The following is a 19,924-nucleotide window of genomic DNA, read 5'->3' on the forward strand; positions in this document are numbered from 1 at the left end:
CTAACCATCTCGGTTTGTCCTCTCCTCTGATTTTTAGTTCTCATGCACACCTGCAAGGTTTCTCAAGTGCTGCCCCTATCCTCTGAGAAACCACGTTTCTCGCTCTTCACACAAGCTAAAAAGATAAAGGGGGAATTTATTTTTTTTTAAATAAAAAATAATGGTGCCAATAAAAATAATGGTGCCAATAAAAAATAAGTGATGCCGTTGTGACATCACTGACATTAATAACATGTTCAAGAGGTCCCTAAGAGGACCCCTAACCATAAAAAAAAAAAATTACAAAAAATAAAATAAATGATAAGAGAGAATAATTGAAAGAAAAAAACAAACAAACCCTTACATCCCATTGCCCTAGCAAAACATCTAAAATGTATAACCCCCTGCCATTCACAACCCTCAAACCCGTTAAAAAAAAAATACTACCCTTTAGGGTACTATATGTAGGGGATGGATATGGCCCTCTAGAAGAAGAAAAAAACAAACTAAGGATGTGGGGTTTTTCACAGCAAAACAATTTTGGCTGGGTTTCTGTGCCGTAACACACACCCTGTGCAAACAAATCTAAGCAACACAGAAGTGTTGGTGGAAAAAAGCACAGGAAATCATTTCAGTGACAGTGTTTGGTGGCCAAATAGCTGCATGAAGAGTGCCCAAGAACACCTGATAGGATAGTACGGGTTGTCTGCTTTACAGAAATATATACGTTTGTGGGTATTTTTGGTTTATTTGTTTAAAATTAGAGTTGCAATCCCATCATACCTAATGTAAAAATTCTACTACGGCTTTGTAAAAAATAATGTACCCCTTTAGTATGTCCCCTATAAGCTGGGAAATTCTATATAAATGAGGTATTTCTGAGATCAGCACACCTGAATTGATACATTTGAAGGGGATTTTCCGTCACTTTTACCTAATTTTGTGAGGATTCAGAGGGGAAAATCTAAAAAATAAAAAACAAATTTCGCTAGTTTTTACTCATCCTAAATTTTCAGCTAATTATCTAACTATGGTATCAAAAGAAAGCCCTCTCTCCTCGAAAAAACAATATATAGTTTACATGGGTATACTATTCGCAGGAAAGGGGAATAATTGCTGAACCGACATACCGCAAAAATGGCAAAATTGCTCTGGGACTTGAGGCACCAAAAAACCCCTGGTACCGAATGGGGTTAAGGTTGCCCATAAAATTTTGCATCCTTCTGTCCATATTCCTTAGCTTACCTTTCCTCATCCCCCTCCTGCAATACTAGAGTGCTGGCAGGGATGCTAACAATGACACTTTTACCCTAACACGCTCTAGATTGTAAACTCCTTTGAGCAGGGCCATACTCACCTGTTGGTAAAAAAGTCAAATTTTTATGTTTTATACTTATACATATGTCCTATTTACCCATTGTGGAATATGATAGCACTATATAAAACAATATTTGTGTATGATCCGGACACCACATAGTGTATTATGTGGGTGCCACCAATTTTTTTCTTTTTTTAAAAAAATTTATTTATTTTTTAGCAAAAACAAGTAATTTTTCAATTACAACCTAATAATTTAAAGTTATTATTTATTCAGTTTCTTAACACATGTTCATTTTTCATAGGCAAAAACTAAATTCCACAATGATTATTATGCTATTTAACTGAACACCTAATCTCTCAGTTGCTTGTGTACATGTTTATAGAGCAATAAAATTAGATTTATGATTTACTGTAAAATCCAGTTTGTGGTCTAATAAGCACACTTATTACTTTGCCATACACCATAGTTTTTCAACCCCTTGACAACAATTGACATACCTGCCTCAATACTGAGGCATTCATACTGAGGCACCATAGCTAAATCATTTGCATCACGGTAGGGCCTGCTAAAAAATAAACAAGTTCTCAAGAGGGTCTGTCCAGGTACTACATTCAACCATGTAAATAAGTGGAGCCCAGCTTTGTGATTAGTAAAATAAGAGAACAGATAGTTAAAATAAATAAAAACGTGGTTCGGAGGAGAGGGAGGTTTTTTAAAAAAAAACAAAAACAAAACATTGATTGGGAGGTCAATGACTGGCATAAAGAATGTCGCTGAACATGTTGAGATGTTGCTAAACATGCATTGGGTCATTGTTGAGCTGTGGCACTTGCCATGTAGAAGAAATGTAAGCAATTTCATTTTTCTATTTTAGCATAATGTTTTTAATCTGTTATCGCTAATAATTATTATGTTTTCTGTATTTTTATGATCTTAAAAGATCTCCTGAAGAAAATGATACATTTGTGTGGGTTCATCAAATACGGAAAAGAAGAGTCCTGGTTTAAAACATACGGTAAAAAAGACAAAAAAAAATTTTGGTCCTTTGGTTATTAAAACTCCCAGGCCCTTGGCCACTTAAAACTTAAAAAAATATAATGTATTTTAACTTGGAAACCAGTAAATAAGCTGACCATGACATTGATTCAATATTACCATATTTGCTTGATTATAAGATGACCCTGATTATAAGACGACCCCCCCCCCTCCAAAAAATATGAATATTAATTTAGGAAAAAATGGAAAAGCCTGATTATAAGACGACCCTATAGGAAAAAAGTTTAAGCAGTAAATGTTAATTCATGTTAACTATGTAAACTATTTTTTTTTAAATAAAAGCTATGATTGAGAAAAATATTTTGTTTTTATTTCCTTTTATTTTCCAACATGCCCTCCCAGTTATGCAAATCTGCCCCCAGGCTTGCCACTCTGCCCCAGAAATGCTTTATACCACCTATATGCCACTCTGCCCCATGATATGCCTTTTAACCCTCTATATGCCACTCTGCCCCATGATATGCCTTTTGACCCCCTATGTGCCACACTGCCTCCAGAAATGCCTTATACCCCTATATGCCACTCTGGCATTTAGGGGGTTAAAAGCCATATTATGGGGCAGAGTGGCATATAGGGAGGCATAGGGGATTTCAGGAGGCAGAGTGGCGTATAGAGGGTTAAAAGGCATTTCAAGGAGCACTCTGCCTACAGAAATGCCTTATGCCCCCATTTAACACCCCCTCCTTCCCTCCTCCAAACTTACCGGTGCTTTTGAGTCCCCGGTGTGTCTGGGCAGTGTGTAGACATCTAGGCGATTCGCGTAGACAACGATGGACGCAGACAACCCCCGCTGCTAACCGCACCTCCTCCCGGCTGCAGCGGAAGTTGTCTACGCGAATCGCGTAGACGTCTACACACTGCCCCGGCTACACACCAGGGAATCAGAAGCACCGGTAAGTTTTTTTTTTGGGGGGGGGGGCATAAGACAGGAGGATCCAGGTCCCCTGCTGCTCTGCGGGGGATCTGGATCTTAGTCTTGTAGTGAGACCTATTTGAGGTCTGATTATAAGACGACCCCGATTTATAAGACGAGGGGTTTTTTTTCAGAGCATTTGCGCTGGAAAAAACCTTGTCTTATAATCGAGCAAATACGGTAATATTGGACCTTCTGTAATATTTTCGCAAATCGCACAGCCTACGACAGTCCATTTTGACCAGAGGTTGGGCCTCAGGGAGCACTTGCTGCAGCAAGGACTTCTCTGCCTGCTACTAGCTAAAATTAAAAACCTACAACTTCTTAAGACCTATGCTATATGGGCAAGACTATTGGGACACCTGACCATTACACTAACAAGCAACAAGGACTTTTATGACATTGCATTCTAAATACATGGACATTAATATGTAGTTGCTACCCCCCTCACAGCTACCGTATTTGCTTGATTATAAGATGACCCTGATTATAAGATGGCCCCCCAAAATTTGAATATTCATTTAGGAAAAAAGTAAATATAAGACTGCTCTATAGGAAAAAAGTTTTACTAGTAAATATTAATTCACATGTAAACAATTTTTTTAATATTTAATAAAAATTGATTGAGAAAAATGCATTTCTTGTTTTTATTCCCTTTTTATTTGCCAACCTGCTCTCCAGTTATGCACATCTGCCCCTCGGCGTGCCACTCTGCCTCCCTGATGTGCAGTTCTGCCCCCAGATATGCCACTCTGACAGACTTACCAATCCATCCCCAGACTTGTCCCCCATACTCCAGATTCTCTGGTGTCTAGTGGTCCCCAGGGGACATCTGCACAAAGCGTGTAGACAACCTCTGCTGCTATATATACTTATACTATACTTCTGCTGGGGCTTCTATGATATGACCTTACGGTGCTCGGTCATAGAAGCCCTAACGGAAGCATCAAGTAGCAGTGGAGGTTGTCTGCGTGCATCGTGCAGATGTTCACCCGCTGCCAGAGAAGGGGATCCAGGTCCCCTACAGCGCTGTGGAGGGATCCTCCTCTCTGGGAGCCGGTGAACATCTACGCGATGCGCGCAGGGGCATTGCGATGGGGCTTCCTTGGTGGCTCACCGGAAGGTGCATCGCGCAGTCATTCACCGGCTGTCAGAAGGGAGGATCCAGGTCCCCTGGAGCGCTGCAGGGGATTTGGATTAGGGCTGCTACAACTAATCGATAAAATTGATAATAATGGATAATGAAAATCGTTGCCAACGAATTTCATTATCGATTAGTTGGATCTATTTTATCAAATATAGTGACTATAACACTAAGATCCAGATCCGCCGCAGCGCTGTCGGAGACCTGGATCCTCCTTTCTCACAGCTGATGGGCGTCTGCACGATGCGCGCAGACAACCTCCGCTGCTGCCGGCACTTTCGCCAGGGCTTCTATGATGGAGCACCAGCGTGACATTACCTTCCGGTGCTCCACCATAAAAGCCCGCCTGGCGGAAGTCCCGGCCAGTAGAAGCTGAGGTTGTCTGCATGCATTGCACAACGTTCGCCGACTGCCAGAGAGGAGGATCCACCGCAGCGCTGCAGGAGACCTGGATCCTCCCTCTCTGGTAGCCGGTGAGCATCTGTGCGATGTGTGCAGACAACCTCCACTACTGCCTGCACTTCCACTGGGGCTTCTGCGATGGAGCACCGGCGTCACATGACCTTCATGGCCAGCAGCAGAGGTTGTCTAGGCGCATCGCGCAGACTCTCATCGGCTGCCCCCACTAGACACCAAGGAGTCTGGGGAGGGGGCAGAGTGGCATACCTGGGGGTATTAAGCATATCAGGGAGGCAGAGTGGCATATAGGGGGTTATAAGGCATATCAGGGGGGCACAGTGGCATATAGGGGGTATAAGGCATATCAGAGAGCACTATGGCATATAGGGTGGTATAAGGCATATCTGGGTGCACAGTGGCATACCAGGGGGTATAAGGCATATAGGATATATAAGGCATATCTGGGGAGGGCAGCGTGGCATATCTGGTGTATAAGGCATATATGGGGAGGGGGAGTGGCATATCTGGGGATATAAGGCAAATCTGGGGTATGAGGCATATCAGAGGGTACTATGGCATATAGGGGGTATAAGGGGATATAAAGGCATATCTAGGGGCAGAGTGGCATATCTGGTGGTATAAGGCATATTGGGGGGGGGGTATAAGTCATATAGGGTATATAAGGCATATCTGGGAATGGCGGAGTGGGATATTTGGGAGGCAGTATGGTAAGCCTGGGCTCAGATGTGCATAACTGGGGGGAAGGTTGGGAAATAAACAAGAAATGCATTTTTCTCAGTTTTTTTTTTCATTCTGCTGTTTGTTTTTAACATCCAGTTGGTTCATTAAATTATTTTGAATAAACAAAAAATTTCCATTTTTTTTTTTTAAAATCCGATTAATCGAAAAAATTATCCGCGAACTAATAGATTATGAAAATAATCGTTACTTGCAGCCCTAATTTGGATCTTAGTCTTGTAGTCAGACCTCCTATTTGAGGTCTGATTATAAAATGGGTATTTTTCAGGGAATTTGTTCAGAATAAAACTCTATCTTATATTCGATCAGATACGGTATTTTAGCTTCTACTCTTTTGGGAAGGCTTTCCACAAGGTTTTTATAGTGTTTCTGTGGAAATGTTTGCCCATTTATCCAGTAGAGCATTTGTGAGGTCAGGCACTGATGTTGGACATGAAGACCTGGGTTGTAATCTCCATTCCAGTTAATACCAAAGGTGTTCGATGGAATGAGGTCAGGGCTCTGTGCAAGCCAGTCAAGCTCTTCTACACCAAACTCATCAAACCATGTCTTCATGGACCTTGCTTTATGCATTGGTGCAGTGAAAAACATAATGTGAAACATGAACACCCCCCCCCAGAAATGCTTTATGCCCCCTACAAGTGCCACTTTGCCGCCCTGATATGCCACTCTGCTTTCTATAAGTGCAACCCCCCCGACCCCGACTTACCAATGCTTACCAACCCCCCCCAGACTCCCTGGTGTCTATGGTCTGTGCTATGCGCACAGACAACCTCCGCTTCTGGCACTTCTGCCGGGACTTCTATGGTGGAGCACCAGAAGGTTATGTAAGTGTCGGCAGCGGAGGTTGTCTATGTGCATCGCACAGACTTCCGCGGCTGCCGGAGAGGAGGATCCAGGTTCCATACAACGCTGCTGGGGATCTAAATCCTAACCCTGCTGCTTACCCGCAGCAGGGCTAAAGGAAAAAAAAATAATTGGGCGGTATGAACTGCGCGTCCCTGCGCTAAACCCACTTTAAAGACCTAAAGTGGGGGAAAAAAGTGCGGCCTATATTCAGGCCGATACAGTGTGTGTGTGTGTATATATCTATATATATCCGTATTGCACTGGAAAAAAGGAAAGATTATTGAAACAAAATCACTACGGCCATGCCCTTAAGGCAGTAGTATAAAAAAAAAAAAAATACAATGCAGTGTAATATGTAAACTGTTAATGGACGTATGTAACTGTCAATACAGACAACTATTTGCGTGGTATTACTGTCATCAGGAGGTGAAATTGGTCATTGTTTAGCAGTTGTACTTGTAGAAGATTTTTTTATATATAATAGAATACCTTCCAACATTCCATAGGCATCATAGGAGTTGTAGTCCACAACCAATGTTCCCTCTAATTTTTCTTGGGTGATGTGCGCATAAAATTTCTGTTGTGCAAAATTTTTCCCAGAGCCAAAATTTTGTGCGCGCAATATGCTTCTACAGTCCATATAAAGTTGGTGGAGCTGAAAAAAAAAATCACATTGCAAGAGGGTGGAGCTATATATTTCCAACCCTTTTAACCCCATGGTCTATTCTAAAGGTGAAATTCTCACCGCAAAAATTAATTATGAGCGAATCATGAGCGGGGGCTCCGGGCTGCATAGGATCAATATATATATTATTATTATTTTTTTATCGGGAAAAACTGCATACCATTGACAGGGGTACAGCATAACACCTATCACTATATACTGAGGCACACATTGACTGGGGTACAGCATATCAAACGACAGCCTGATCTCCCGTGCAGCGGCAGGGATGTGTCCCTGACGCTGCACGAAGGGGTGGATGTACCGGTACGTCCATAGGGGTTTCTTAATGGGCGTTTTTTGGACATCCTGGTACGTCCATAGGAGATTGAAAGGGTTAATCTCCTCACCTGATACATCCCCTGTATACTGATGGAATTTGTGATGGGATGTGGCTGATGGGATTGGGGGTTGGGTTCGGTGCGCATTGAGTTGAGATTGTAATAAAGAGGGTTCTCTTTTAACCTCAAAGCATGAAGTCCTGTCTCATGATTGAGCGAAGTGCTGGTCTGTGACTACTGTCTTCGGACAGCCACAGCGTGTCTGCTTACTGGGATAGGGAAGGAGCTGACGGGGAGGATGTGTCCAGTCTGGGGCACAGGTCGATCCGTCACAAGCCCTCAAACACCAGCGTGGTATCACTGTACTCGAAAGATGTTGCTGAACACATATTGGGGTCTTGTTTGAAAGTGACGTACCAGGAGCTGTAAATCCATACCTGAAGCGCAATTTTGTGATTTAAAAATAAAATAAAAATGTTTGACAAAGGGTGGAAGTAGAATTAGTGCATGGAAAGGGTTAAAATACCAGCATTTTAAATACCTTGGGTTGTCTAGTTTTCAAAAATATATGGTTTTGATGGGGTAAATTGCATCGGCTGGCTTCAGATACCCAAAATAGCACATAGGGCAGGGGCGTCCAACGTGCGGCCCTCCAGCTGCTGCAGGACTACATCTCCCATACTCCTCAGCCTGCCCCTTAGCTGGAAGAGCATTATGGGAGATGTAGTCCTGCAGCAGCTGGAGGGCCGCACGTTGGACGCCCCAGACATAGGGCAAAGTGAATTTTTTTGGTTTTGAAATAGCAAAACGCTACTTGTACTTGTTGCCCAACAACTAGCAGAAAAAAGCAGAAAAAAACACTGGGTATTTCTAAACTCAGGACAAATAGTTGAATCTATTTAGCAGGTTTTTTAATTAGGCTTTTTCATTTTTTGGATGAGTAAAAGATTTTTCAAAAAAAAGAAGTTGTTTTTTTCACTTTTTCATCATATTTTTTTTATATTGCAAGTTAGATAATATAATAAAAAAAATGGTATCTGAAGAAAGCCCTTCCTGTCCAGAAAAAAACCAATATATAACTTGTGAGTGAGGAGAAAATTACATCTAAACACGAGCACCGCAAAAGTGTTAGCACAGCCTGGTCCTTAAGGGGTTAATGCACAAGTTGGGAACAATAAAAATTGAAGGGGCTCCCCACATTTATAATTAAGGCAAGAGGCAATTAGTGCTTCTGTGAGCTTGGAGCTACTAGTAATTAGTGCTTTAAGAATACACATTCCTGTTTAACCCTTTAATTGCCAGCTGAAGGATTGTGACCACCTCAAAGTATCATATTTGATTATAAGACGACCCCCAAAATCTGAATTAATTTAGGACTACCCTATAAGAAAAAAGTGTCACTAGTAAATATTAATTCATGTAAAGTAGTTTTTCATATTTAATAAAAGCTATGATTGAGAAAAATATACTGTTTTTTGTTTATTTCCTTTTTATTTGCCAACCTGCCCTCAGGCTTGCCACTCTGCCTCCCTGATATGCCTTATTTGCCACTCTGCCTCTCTGATATGCCTTACACCCTCCTATATGCCACTCTGCCTCCCTGATATTCCTTTAACCCCCTATATGCCACTCTGCCTCCAGAAATGCCTTATACCCCCTTTATGCCACTCTGCCTCCAGAAATGCCTTTTAACCCCCTATATTCCACTCTGCCTCCAGAAATGCCTTTTAACCCCCTATATTCCACTCTGCTTCCAGAAATGCCTTATACCCCTATATGCCGGCGCTCGGTGATAGACGGCCGGTGTGAGTGCCGGCAGCAGCTGAGGTTACCAAACAGGAGGATCCAGGTCCCCTGCAGCGCTGTGGGGGATCTGGATCTTAGTCTCATAGTCAGACCTCATTTGAGGTCTGATTAGAAGACGACCTGGATTATAAAACGAGGGGTATTTTTCAGAGCATTTACTTATAATCAAGCAAATACGGTAATAACTACAATTTGCAAACCAATCTTTTGCTGTTACAAGATTTACCTGGAAACCATGTTTTTTTCCTTTTGAATGTGATAGATTCATAACTAATTATTATTATCTTTTATTTAGATAGTGCCAACAGTTTACGCAGTACTTAATACAATACATATAAATTCAAGGGGTATGACAAGACAAGAATTGACAGACTATAAAAAAACGGGATTTAGTTATCCAAATTAAGGCTTGTTAAAGCTGTTCCCACGAGGCCTGGTAATGGAGTGTGTACTTTTCTCTCTTAGCTGTTTGAGGGAAATTGATTCCCTTTCTTCCATAGGAGCACCTGCACTATTGCTGATATTGGGTATTATCCTGACGGTTTGGGAGTGCCCTCTTAATTCATTTTGTTACTGCAAATGCAGTCTTTGACAGTGTACCTGTAAGAGAAATTTGGGTATGAACAGGTAAAGGAGCATTGTGTTGGATTGCAAAGTCTGTAGTTTCATCATTTTTTCTTTCTGAACTATGGAATTGTACTTTATCATAAAGCTACATTATTTTTGATTAGGTTGTTACTGCTTGACATGAAAAAAAATATTGTTTAAAAAAATAATTTAAGATGTATTCTTTATTAAATTCCAATAAAAAATAAACCTTAATCTCTGCCAAGCTTGGAGCAAATAGGGCTTTACAGTACAGAGTATACTTTCTCTCTCCTCATTATCTCTCCCCTATATATCCCCTCATTATCTCTATTTTCTTATTCTCACCTCTTTCTCATTATCTGTCTTTCTCATCGTACGTTACCTTGCTTAATTCTTGTGGTACTGGAATCATATCTCTGCACTTGGCTTTGCCACTTTGACATGTGTGCCATAGGTTTACCATCTGTGGTTTAACCCCTTAAGGACCAGGCTGTGTTTTACCTTTTTACCCTTTGGGACCGAGGCTGTGCTAACACTTTTGCGGTACTCGTGTTAATACAGTAAAGACATTTAAGCAAGCATGGGATAGGCATAAGGCCAAGCTAGATATAGGATAAGGCCAGGTACTCAGAAGTTGGGCAGACTGGATGGGCCTAATGGTTCTTATCTGCCGTCACTTTCTATGTTTTACATTAACTCTTTCCATTGACTTCCATTGACTTGCATGGTTGAATACAGTACCTTTATTCAACCTGCAAGTGGAGTCAGAGTTCTCTAGAGTGAACTTTTCCAACTTTGTCATTTTTTTTAAAGGATGCGCTCTCCTGAACGGTCACAGTGTGCCCCCTGGGGTGAGTGTTCGGTGTCACTGAACGCCTCATGATCTCTTGAAACGGATGTTGACACCCTGGGGAGGGGCCAGACATGGCTCCTGATGCCGATCTCGATGTTGCTGAATGCCACGACATCGAGGCATTACAGCAGCACCGTTTAAGCGAAGAAAGTGGCATGTCATAGGTCGTTAAGTGACCATTTTTGCGTGATGTGTAACATAAAGCAGCAAGCTGAAACTGCAGGTCTATCATTGAGTATCTAACAGACAAAAACAGTATATAAGTGAAAAAAATTACCAACCAATATTTAATCTTCCCAATAGTGGCAAAACTGTAGCACATTCCAATATCCAATTCAAAGATTCAATACTAAACATAATATTTTTTGCAGAAGTGCCCGGCTGTGTTTACTATTAAGAATAAACAAAATCACCCCTTATAAAAGCAAGGAGAGTAAAGTATTAGAGCTCCATAAATGAGTGTTCCAAAAATATAAAAAGACCTACTTTACAGTGCCAACTATGGTTACCTCATGAAACCGCATAAATCAGGGAACGGTTATCTGTTTGTTATTGCTTGTCCATGCTTTTTAAGTATTTATTTGGTATAATGAATATTCTTAGTAGGCCATGTGTTTGATTCCCTCTGTTGTCCATATAGGTTGCTGTGTGAGACCTTCTTGTGAACATGGATCGATGCAAACACGTTGGACGCCTGCGCCTATCCCAAAACCACTCTATCCTTAACCCACAGAAATGGAGGTGTGTGGACTGTGACACACAAGAGTCTGTTTGGGCATGTCTTAAGTGTTCTCATGTTGCTTGTGGACGATATATTGAGGAGCACACCCTTCGCCACTTCCAGGAAAGCAACCATCCTCTAGTAATGGAGGTGCATGAGCTCTATGTTTTTTGCTATCTGTGCCAGGACTATGTATTAAATGACAACCCTGAGGGAGACTTAAAGCTTCTGAGGGGTGCCCTCTCTGCTGTGTGCAGCCAAAAACAGGAAGCCACTAGCCGGAGAAGCTTGAGGTCACAGGCCACAGCAGGGTATAGGAGTGGAATTCACAGGTGTTCGCAGGGGCATTCGATGATGGTCACAGCACTACGGCACAGACGCCAGGCTTTGTTGGCCAAGGCATTGCACTTTTGGTTTGAGAGGAGTTCAAAAGGGCAAATAAAGCTGGAGGAGAAGAGACATCGGGCTGAAATAGAGAGACGAAAAGAAGAGGCCAGGCTAAAGAGACAGGAGGTAAAAAGGCGTCTCCTTGAAGAACTTGCAAATACACCACCCAGGAAAAGTCCCCGCTTGCTCTCACACATGAACAGGGAAAGCTTTATTCCCCGTAAGTTCAGAAACATGACAACCAGTAGCCCCACTTCTAAGCGAGAGGCACGCAGATGCTTCAATCAACTGTATTCCATAAAGCCAACTGTGACCCCAGGAGTGACCGGGCTTAGAAATCTGGGAAATACATGCTATATGAACTCTATCTTGCAAGTGTTGAGTCATCTTCAGAAATTTAGGGAGTGCTTCCTCACCCTTGACACCTGCGAGAAAGAGGAGCTATTGGCAAAAACTAGCACCAATGGCAAGAACTGTGTGGGATGGCATGATGGTAGAGGAGGACACCTCCCCATGGCACCAAAATCAAACGGGGAGTCGTCCATAAAAAAAAGTCTTGAATTGATCCAAGACAAGGAACCCAGTACCAAGGAACTTTCCCTATGCCATGAGCTACACACCCTTTTCCGGGTGATGTGGTCAGGAAAATGGGCACTGGTTTCACCATTTGCCATGCTGCACTCTGTTTGGAGTCTGATCCCTGCTTTCCGGGGTTATGATCAGCAAGATGCCCAGGAGTTTCTTTGCGAACTGTTAGACAAGGTGCAGCAAGAACTAGAGTCAGAAGGCAGCAAACGTAGGATACTTATCCCTATATCTCAGAGGAAGCTCACTAAACAGGTGCTGAAGGTAGTGAATACAATATTCCATGGACAGCTTCTTAGCCAGGTGAGAAGCCAGTTTGACACTTCTGTAGGTTAATACACTTTACAGTTTTCACTGCTAGAAACATGTCGCTGTATGGGAATGGGAAGAATTTGGTCATACTTTTAGACATTTTGCTTAAATTAGAAGTTCTGTTAACTAAGAAATACATATGATATATGTGGTTTATGTGGATGGGTTTATATTGTTTTCTCTCCACTAGGTCACCTGTCTTACGTGCAGCTATAAGTCAGACACAATAGAACCCTTCTGGGACCTGTCTTTAGAGTTCCCTGAACGCTACCACAGTCTAGAAAAGGGGATAGCTCCTCTTATAACTACTGAATGCACACTTACAGAAATGCTTGCCAAGTTTACAGAGACAGAGGCACTGGAAGGAAGAATCTATGCTTGTGATCAATGTAACAGTAAGTTTAAGGGTAGATTGTGTTGGGTGCATACACCCACTAATGTTGGATCTATTTGATGCATTTTTTCTATTCACCTTTACCATCTGGTATCTGGGCATACTGATTTTACCTGCTACTAGATAAACTGTTCTCTTCTCCTTAACCCTCTTACATATGGTCAGGACATAATAGATCTCTGTGTATGCACACTGTGGCATATTGTGGTCTAGGGCAGCAAGTCTGTAGTGGTGACAGCCACTGTGCCATGTTACTGGAGGCAGACTACCCTATTGGGTATTTAGGTTTTCACTTATTGCTCTTCTCAATGGATGGCTTTGTGCTACACAGTGGAAATTTGGGTGGTAGTGTAAGAAATTATGACCCTCTTACAGGGTTATTCTTTTAGGGAATGTGTGACGAATAAAGCACAAATACAAGTGTATAGAAAAATGGATATTTATATTTAATTAGGTCACTGTTACAGGCTGTAAAACATGTAACATACACAAAACATTTGATAATAATACAAAACAAAGGGGATACTTAAGCACATTCTTGGGAAACCTGTCTCAGCTCACAGGCTTCTCCTAAATGTCATCTTGCGCAGCTTCATTCTGAGTCTCCTGACCCAGCACTCTCTTTTCTTAGTCTTCTGACTATTGCAGCCCCAAACTAGTCATTCCAGAATTCCTTGTTCCTCCCAGAAAGTGATTCACCCGACCCCTCTTTACATTGTAAATCCAGATATCTCACCTTACAGAAACCCAAATCTGCCCAAAAACAATATGCAAAAAATGTAATATCACATTTTAAAGGCACCCTTCATTTCTTACAGTAGGATTATATCCGGTATTCATAATCCATAAGCAATGTATCTTTATGAAGTGTCTCCTCATTGTTCTAAAATATAAGCATTCCCTTTTTTTAATTCTGTTTTCTTCAAGCAAGTACAGGATTCGTATTGACCCTTATCTATGGCACTTGTTTCCTTAAAAAATGCTGTAACCTGAAATAAAACACTTTTAAGCAGTCTATTCAGGGGTCACGTGCACACAAGATTCAATTTTCCTTTATCAAAAAGTTAGTAGTTTTGTATGACCACAACAGCATTCAAGGGCCAAACACCAAGTGAAATGGAATCTTTCTGTTGTAGGCAGGAGGCGAAAGTCATCTCAGAAACCATTAGTGCTGAGTGAAGCAAAGAAACAACTTGTGATCTTTAGACTACCTCAGGTCTTGCGGCTACATCTGAAGCGCTTCAGGTAAACATAATGATTAATCTATTAGTCTACATACTTAGAAATCAACAGTGATCAAGACATACAATAGCAGTTTCTGCTATAAGGCAAAAGGTCAGCCTAATGACCCTGACAACCCTTTAGGAGAATGCATATTAAAGTACATCAATCAGTATTAATTTAAACTTCCTCACTGGGGTCTAAACAGACTGCTAAATGCTGCATGCAGGGGAGTCGTGCTGGACCTGACTGGAAGCGAGTACATCACGACATTTGGCTGGGAGTGGGGGAAAGGGCAAATGCGTTTGGGGGGATTCTCCAAAATTAGATATTATTACCATTACAAAAGCTGTTGTCTAAGATACGGAGTCGGTTTATATATATTGTAACGGAACGAGGTCGACTGGGCGGTCCCTGCTTGTTGTTGGATTCCTCTTAGCGACAGGTGGCTAAAAGTGGGTTGCCTCTTTGGTTCTCTGAAGAAAGTTTCCTGCAAACCAAGTCACCAAAAACGACACAGCATGCCAGTCGGTATGCAGAACACAAACACACTTTGTTGGGGAAAACCAGTACTTTTGTGGTCAGCAAAACAATGTTATCTATGGAAAAACCTAGAAACTGAATTGCTTTTCGCTACATCCAGCCAACTGGCTTCGGATACTTGGTGACAAATCAATTTAAACTCACAGTGAAGAACAATAACCAATATACATTGACCATTTAGATTAGGACAACAAATATCTACATAATCAGAAGGTAGGTGACTAGAAAGAAGTCTAAATTTTAAATGTGATGACCAGGTAGTAGGGAAAAACAATACTGTGAAAAGTGATACAACGTACTGTTCATAACACGAACAAACCATACTATAACAGGATTGAGTCCTGTTAAATGAATAATGATGTTTTTTATGTCCCTCATCAATATACTGCACTTAATTTGATGAAACCATGTTTTGTGAGCCCTGAATTTACACTTTAATATACAGATGGTCTGGACGGAACCACAGAGAGAAGATTGGAGTCCATGTTTTATTTGACCAGGTGCTAAACATGGAGCCATACTGTAAAGGTGTGCTGCCATCATCGGACACAGGGTCCTACCTTTATGACCTCTCTGCAGTAGTGATGCATCACGGTAAAGGCTTTGGCTCAGGGCACTACACTGCATTCTGTTATAACACAGAGGGAGGTAAGCAAGCCTTCAAGCTTAGTAGCGCATTCAAAAAGTTTACATTTAAATTTGATTTTGCCAGCAGTTGTATGGATCAGTATGCACGCTCGACACCTTTTTTCACAGCATGAATGCACTGCACAATATTTTAACTTTACCATGTATCACCATATACAGATGAATTGTTTTCTAATAGCTACTGTAATAGTTAAAGATACATCATGTAAATTAAAAAGACCCAGCATGTTTAGAATACCCCTACAATGTACCTCTACTTGTATTTGTTCTATTATAGTCCTAGGTAATGCTATAATCTTAACTGACAGTTCTTTTTTCTTTTCTAATGTTGTAATAGCGCAACTTTTGTAATGCCCAGCTAGTATTCTGAAATTGATTGCGCTATGGCAATATGGAAGGTTATGTTCCACAACAGATGGCAATCTATATGTTGGCCACACATTATGGTGGTGCATGATATTGTGACAGGATGAGTTGTGGTTATTGCCACAAAAAATGTTTGTAAGCTATTTCCATAACACTGAAGCACAACCATTCTGACTCATGTGAATAACTCAAAACCACACAAGTGTCTGCACACCAAAATAAGTGAATAAATTATATGTGCAACACAAAGTATCCAAAAGGCTCATATATAAAAGAAAGGTGGAAAAAATGATGGCGTAGTATATCAAAGTAGGTCTAAAAAAAAACAAAACGTTATTGAAGCAAATCGGACCCTTAAAATTTAAACGGCATAAATATGCCCATATCTAGAGTATGATGATCTCCTTAGGAGTTTCTTTATCCCACACCGGTACTTGTAGATAAAGAAGGTAGGCAGAAGAGGGTAGTAGATAAAAACGGTAATTTTAATGTATAAAAGAAAGAGAGTGGAAGAACGTCAGAGAAAAATCAGAAACCGATACGATAAACATAGTGTTCCTGTTCACTTTTTAACCCATCACAACCAAGACCCAAAAGATTGGTGCTGTTGGAGGAGTTTGAAGTGGATCAGAGGACTAAGATGGCGTCTTTGTGGTAGCGCTGCTACGAAGTTTGAAGCCTGGACTCTGTAACAAATCTGAAACGAAGGACAAGTATGCCTTTCTTTTATAAATTAAAATTACCGTTTTTATCTACTCCCCTCCTCTGCCTACCTTCTTTATTTACAAGTACCAGTTTGGGATCATCATACTCTAAATGTGGGCATATTTATGCCCTTTAAATTTTAAGGGTCCGATTTGCTTCATAGCGTGTTTTTTTTGTTTTTTTTGAGACCTACACTATTTTTTTCCATTTACTTTAGGATACTTTGTGTGGGAACATATCATTTATTCACTTATTATTTGGGTGCGCAGACACTTGTGTGGTTTTGATGGTATTTAATTTGGAACATTTTGGGGAGTTTGTTCCTGTGTCTTTGCAGCACCACCTCACTAGAAGGTGTAGTATTTATATTTAATTAGAATATTGCGCTTCACTTTGTTGTATCATGTGAATATCTGTTTGTAATAATACAGTACACTTTATATAGTCCATGATGTAACAATACAAAATGTACAGTTTAAACAATTGACATAAAAGACCTATCCAAAATCAGCTTTTTTTGGACCATAGTGTGCCCATGGTATGGAAACTATTTGCTTTATATGAAAAAAAAAAAATTTGTGTGCTGACATGAAGTAAATTACTAGACAACTGACAAAAAATATATAAAACATATATATGGCATATAGGGGGGATTAAAGGGCATATCATGGGACAGAGTGGCATTAAGGGGTTATAAAGCATTTCTGGAGGCAGATCGGTATATAGGGGGGTAAAAGGCATTTCTGGAGGCAGAGTGGCATATATCGTGGGGCACTCTGCCTCCAGAAAAGCCTTATGCCTCCCCCATATAACACCCCCCCCAACTAACCAGTGCTTCTGACTCCCTGGTGTCTATAATTGAGCACCAGAAGGTCATGTGATGCCGGTGCTCCGTCATAGAAGGCCCAGTGGAAGTGCCAGCAGTAGCGGGGGTTGTCTGTGTCCATCGAGCAGACGTTCGCCAGCTGCCAGAGAAGAGAATTCCTTGCAGTGCTGCGGGGAATTCTCCTCTCTTGCAGCCGGGGAAGGTATGCGAGATACTTGTAGACAGCTGAGGTTACCAGAGAGGGGGATCCAGGTCCCCTGCAGAACTGCGGGGATCTGGATCCTAGTCTCATAGCCAGACCTCTATTTGAGGTCTGATTATAAGACGAGGGGGTCTTAAAATCGAGAAAATACGGTAATTTAGTGATTAGAATTTAGAAGTTTTTCTGTCGATTTACCAATGAAATTATTTATAAAAATGAATGTAAATGTATAAGTGTGTATAGATAAATATGTATGTAAAAAAGTGTGTGTGTGTATATACACTGCTCAAAATAATAAAGGGAACACTTAAACAACACAATGTAACTCAAAGTCAATCACACATCTGTGAAATCACACTGTCCACTCAGGAAGCAACACTGATGGACAATAAATTTCACATGCTGTTGTGCAAATGGTACAGACAACAGGTGGAAATTATAGGCAATTAGCAAGACACCCCCAATAAAGGAGTGGTTCTGCAGGTGGTGACCACAGACCGCTTCTCAGTTCCTATGCTTCCTGGCTGATGTTTTGGTCACTTTTGAATGCTGTTGGTGCTTTCACTCTAGTGGTAGCATGAGACGGAGTCTACAACCCACACAAGTGGCTCAGGTAGTGCAGCTCATCCAGGATGGCACATCAATGCGAGCTGTGGCAAGAAGGTTTGTTGTGTCTGTCAGCGTAGTGTCCAGAGCATGGAGGCGCTACCAGGAGACAGGCCAGTACATCAGGAGACGTGGAGGAGGACGTAGGAGGACAACAACCCAGCAGCAGGACTGCTGCCTCCGCCTTTGTGGAAGGAGGAGCACTGCCAGAGCCCTGCAAAATGACCTCCAGCAGGCCACAAATGTGCATGTGTCCACTCAAACGGTCAGAAACAGACTCCATGAGGGTGGTATGAGGGCCCGACGTCCACAGGTGGGGGTTGTGCTTACAGCCCAACACCGTGCAGGACGTTTGACATTTGCCAGGGAACACCAGGATTGGTGCCCTGTGATCTTCACAGATGAAAGCAGGTTCACACTGAGCACATGTGACAGACGTGACAGAGTCTGGAGATGCCGTGGAGAACGTTCTGCTGCCTGCAACATCCTCCAGCATGACCGGTTTGGCAGTGGGTCAGTAATGGTGTGGGGTGGCATTTCTTTGGGGGGCCGCACAGCCCTCCATGTGCTTGCCAGAGGTAGCCTGATTGCCATTAGGTACCGAGATGAGATCCTCAGACCCCTTATGAGACCATATGCTGGTGCGGTTGGCCCTGGGTTCCTCCTAATGCAAGACAATGCTAGACCTCATGTGGCTGGAGTGTGTCAGCAGTTCCTGCAAGAGGAAGGCATTGATGCTATGGACTGGCCCACCCGTTCCCCAAACCTGAATCCGATTGAGCACATCTGGGACATCATGTTTCGCTCCATCCACCAACGCCACGTCGCACCACAGACTGTCCAGGAGTTGGTGGATGCTTTAGTCCTGGTCTGGGAGGATATCCCTCAGGAGACCATCCACAACCTCATCAGGAGCATGCCCAGGCGTTGTAGGGAGGTCATATGGGCACGTGGAGTCCACACACACTACTGAGCCTCATTGTGACTTGTTTTAAGGACATTACATCAAAGTTGGATCAGCCTGTAGTGTGGTTTTCCATTTTGATTTTGAGTGTGACTCCATATCTAGACCTCCATGGGTTGATAAATTTGATTTCCATTGAGAATTTTTGTGGGATTTTGTTGTCAGCACATTCAACTATGTAAAGACGGAAGTATGTCATACGATTAGTTCATTAATTCAGATCTAGGATGTGTAATCTTAGTGTTCCCTTTATTATTTTGAGCATATATATATATATATAAATGTCCATTGCACACCATTCCAAATGTTCCAAATCTGGTGCTAGTAACCAGCAGTTTCCATACAAAACACTCTCAAAGGATGGTCAGCACCATCTTGAAGACCTATAATAATAATTTAAAAAAATAATAAAGTGAGCTAAGTGATGTCATCGTGAAGATAGGCGGATAGCTGACTGGGAGAGATATATGCTCTGTGAAGTAATTTGAGTGTGGTATCATGGAACCAGGAGGCCTGTAGGTTTTTCAGCCTACGGGTATATGAATAAGATGAATAAGAGACCATTTCGCAAGGCCCGTTGTGGAGGTAGAATAATCTAAGGGTTGAAATAGCGCCCTATATAATGTTGAAATTGATACCTTACTCGAGTATGTGGGATTGAGCAACAATTCTAAAACATGGTTCCTTTGAGTGGGATGCACGTTGCGTAACATCTTTTGTAGATAGTGTTTTGCTTGCATATATGGCCATAAGTGGGAAGGGGGTAAGGAATACT

General features: G+C 41.8%; 1 protein-coding gene across 1 annotated transcript in view; it reads left to right on the forward strand.

Annotated features, from left to right (window-relative positions):
• Positions 1 to 11,336: 11,336 nt before the first annotated feature.
• Positions 11,337 to 19,924, forward strand: part of LOC149280820 (ubiquitin carboxyl-terminal hydrolase 49-like) — a 52,530-nt gene continuing 43,942 nt past the window's right edge. Inside the window, exons 1-4 of the mRNA XM_089500054.1 lie at positions 11,337 to 12,665; positions 12,865 to 13,073; positions 14,209 to 14,313; positions 15,278 to 15,480. Coding sequence (XP_089356180.1) covers positions 11,337 to 12,665; positions 12,865 to 13,073; positions 14,209 to 14,313; positions 15,278 to 15,480 — 1,846 coding nt within the window. The remainder of the gene's footprint in view (positions 12,666 to 12,864; positions 13,074 to 14,208; positions 14,314 to 15,277; positions 15,481 to 19,924) is intronic.

This window comes from Sceloporus occidentalis, unplaced genomic scaffold, assembly GCF_023333645.1.
Source record: "Sceloporus occidentalis isolate IW3139 unplaced genomic scaffold, rSceOcc1.0.p SCAF_146, whole genome shotgun sequence".
NCBI lineage: Eukaryota > Metazoa > Chordata > Lepidosauria > Squamata > Phrynosomatidae > Sceloporus > Sceloporus occidentalis.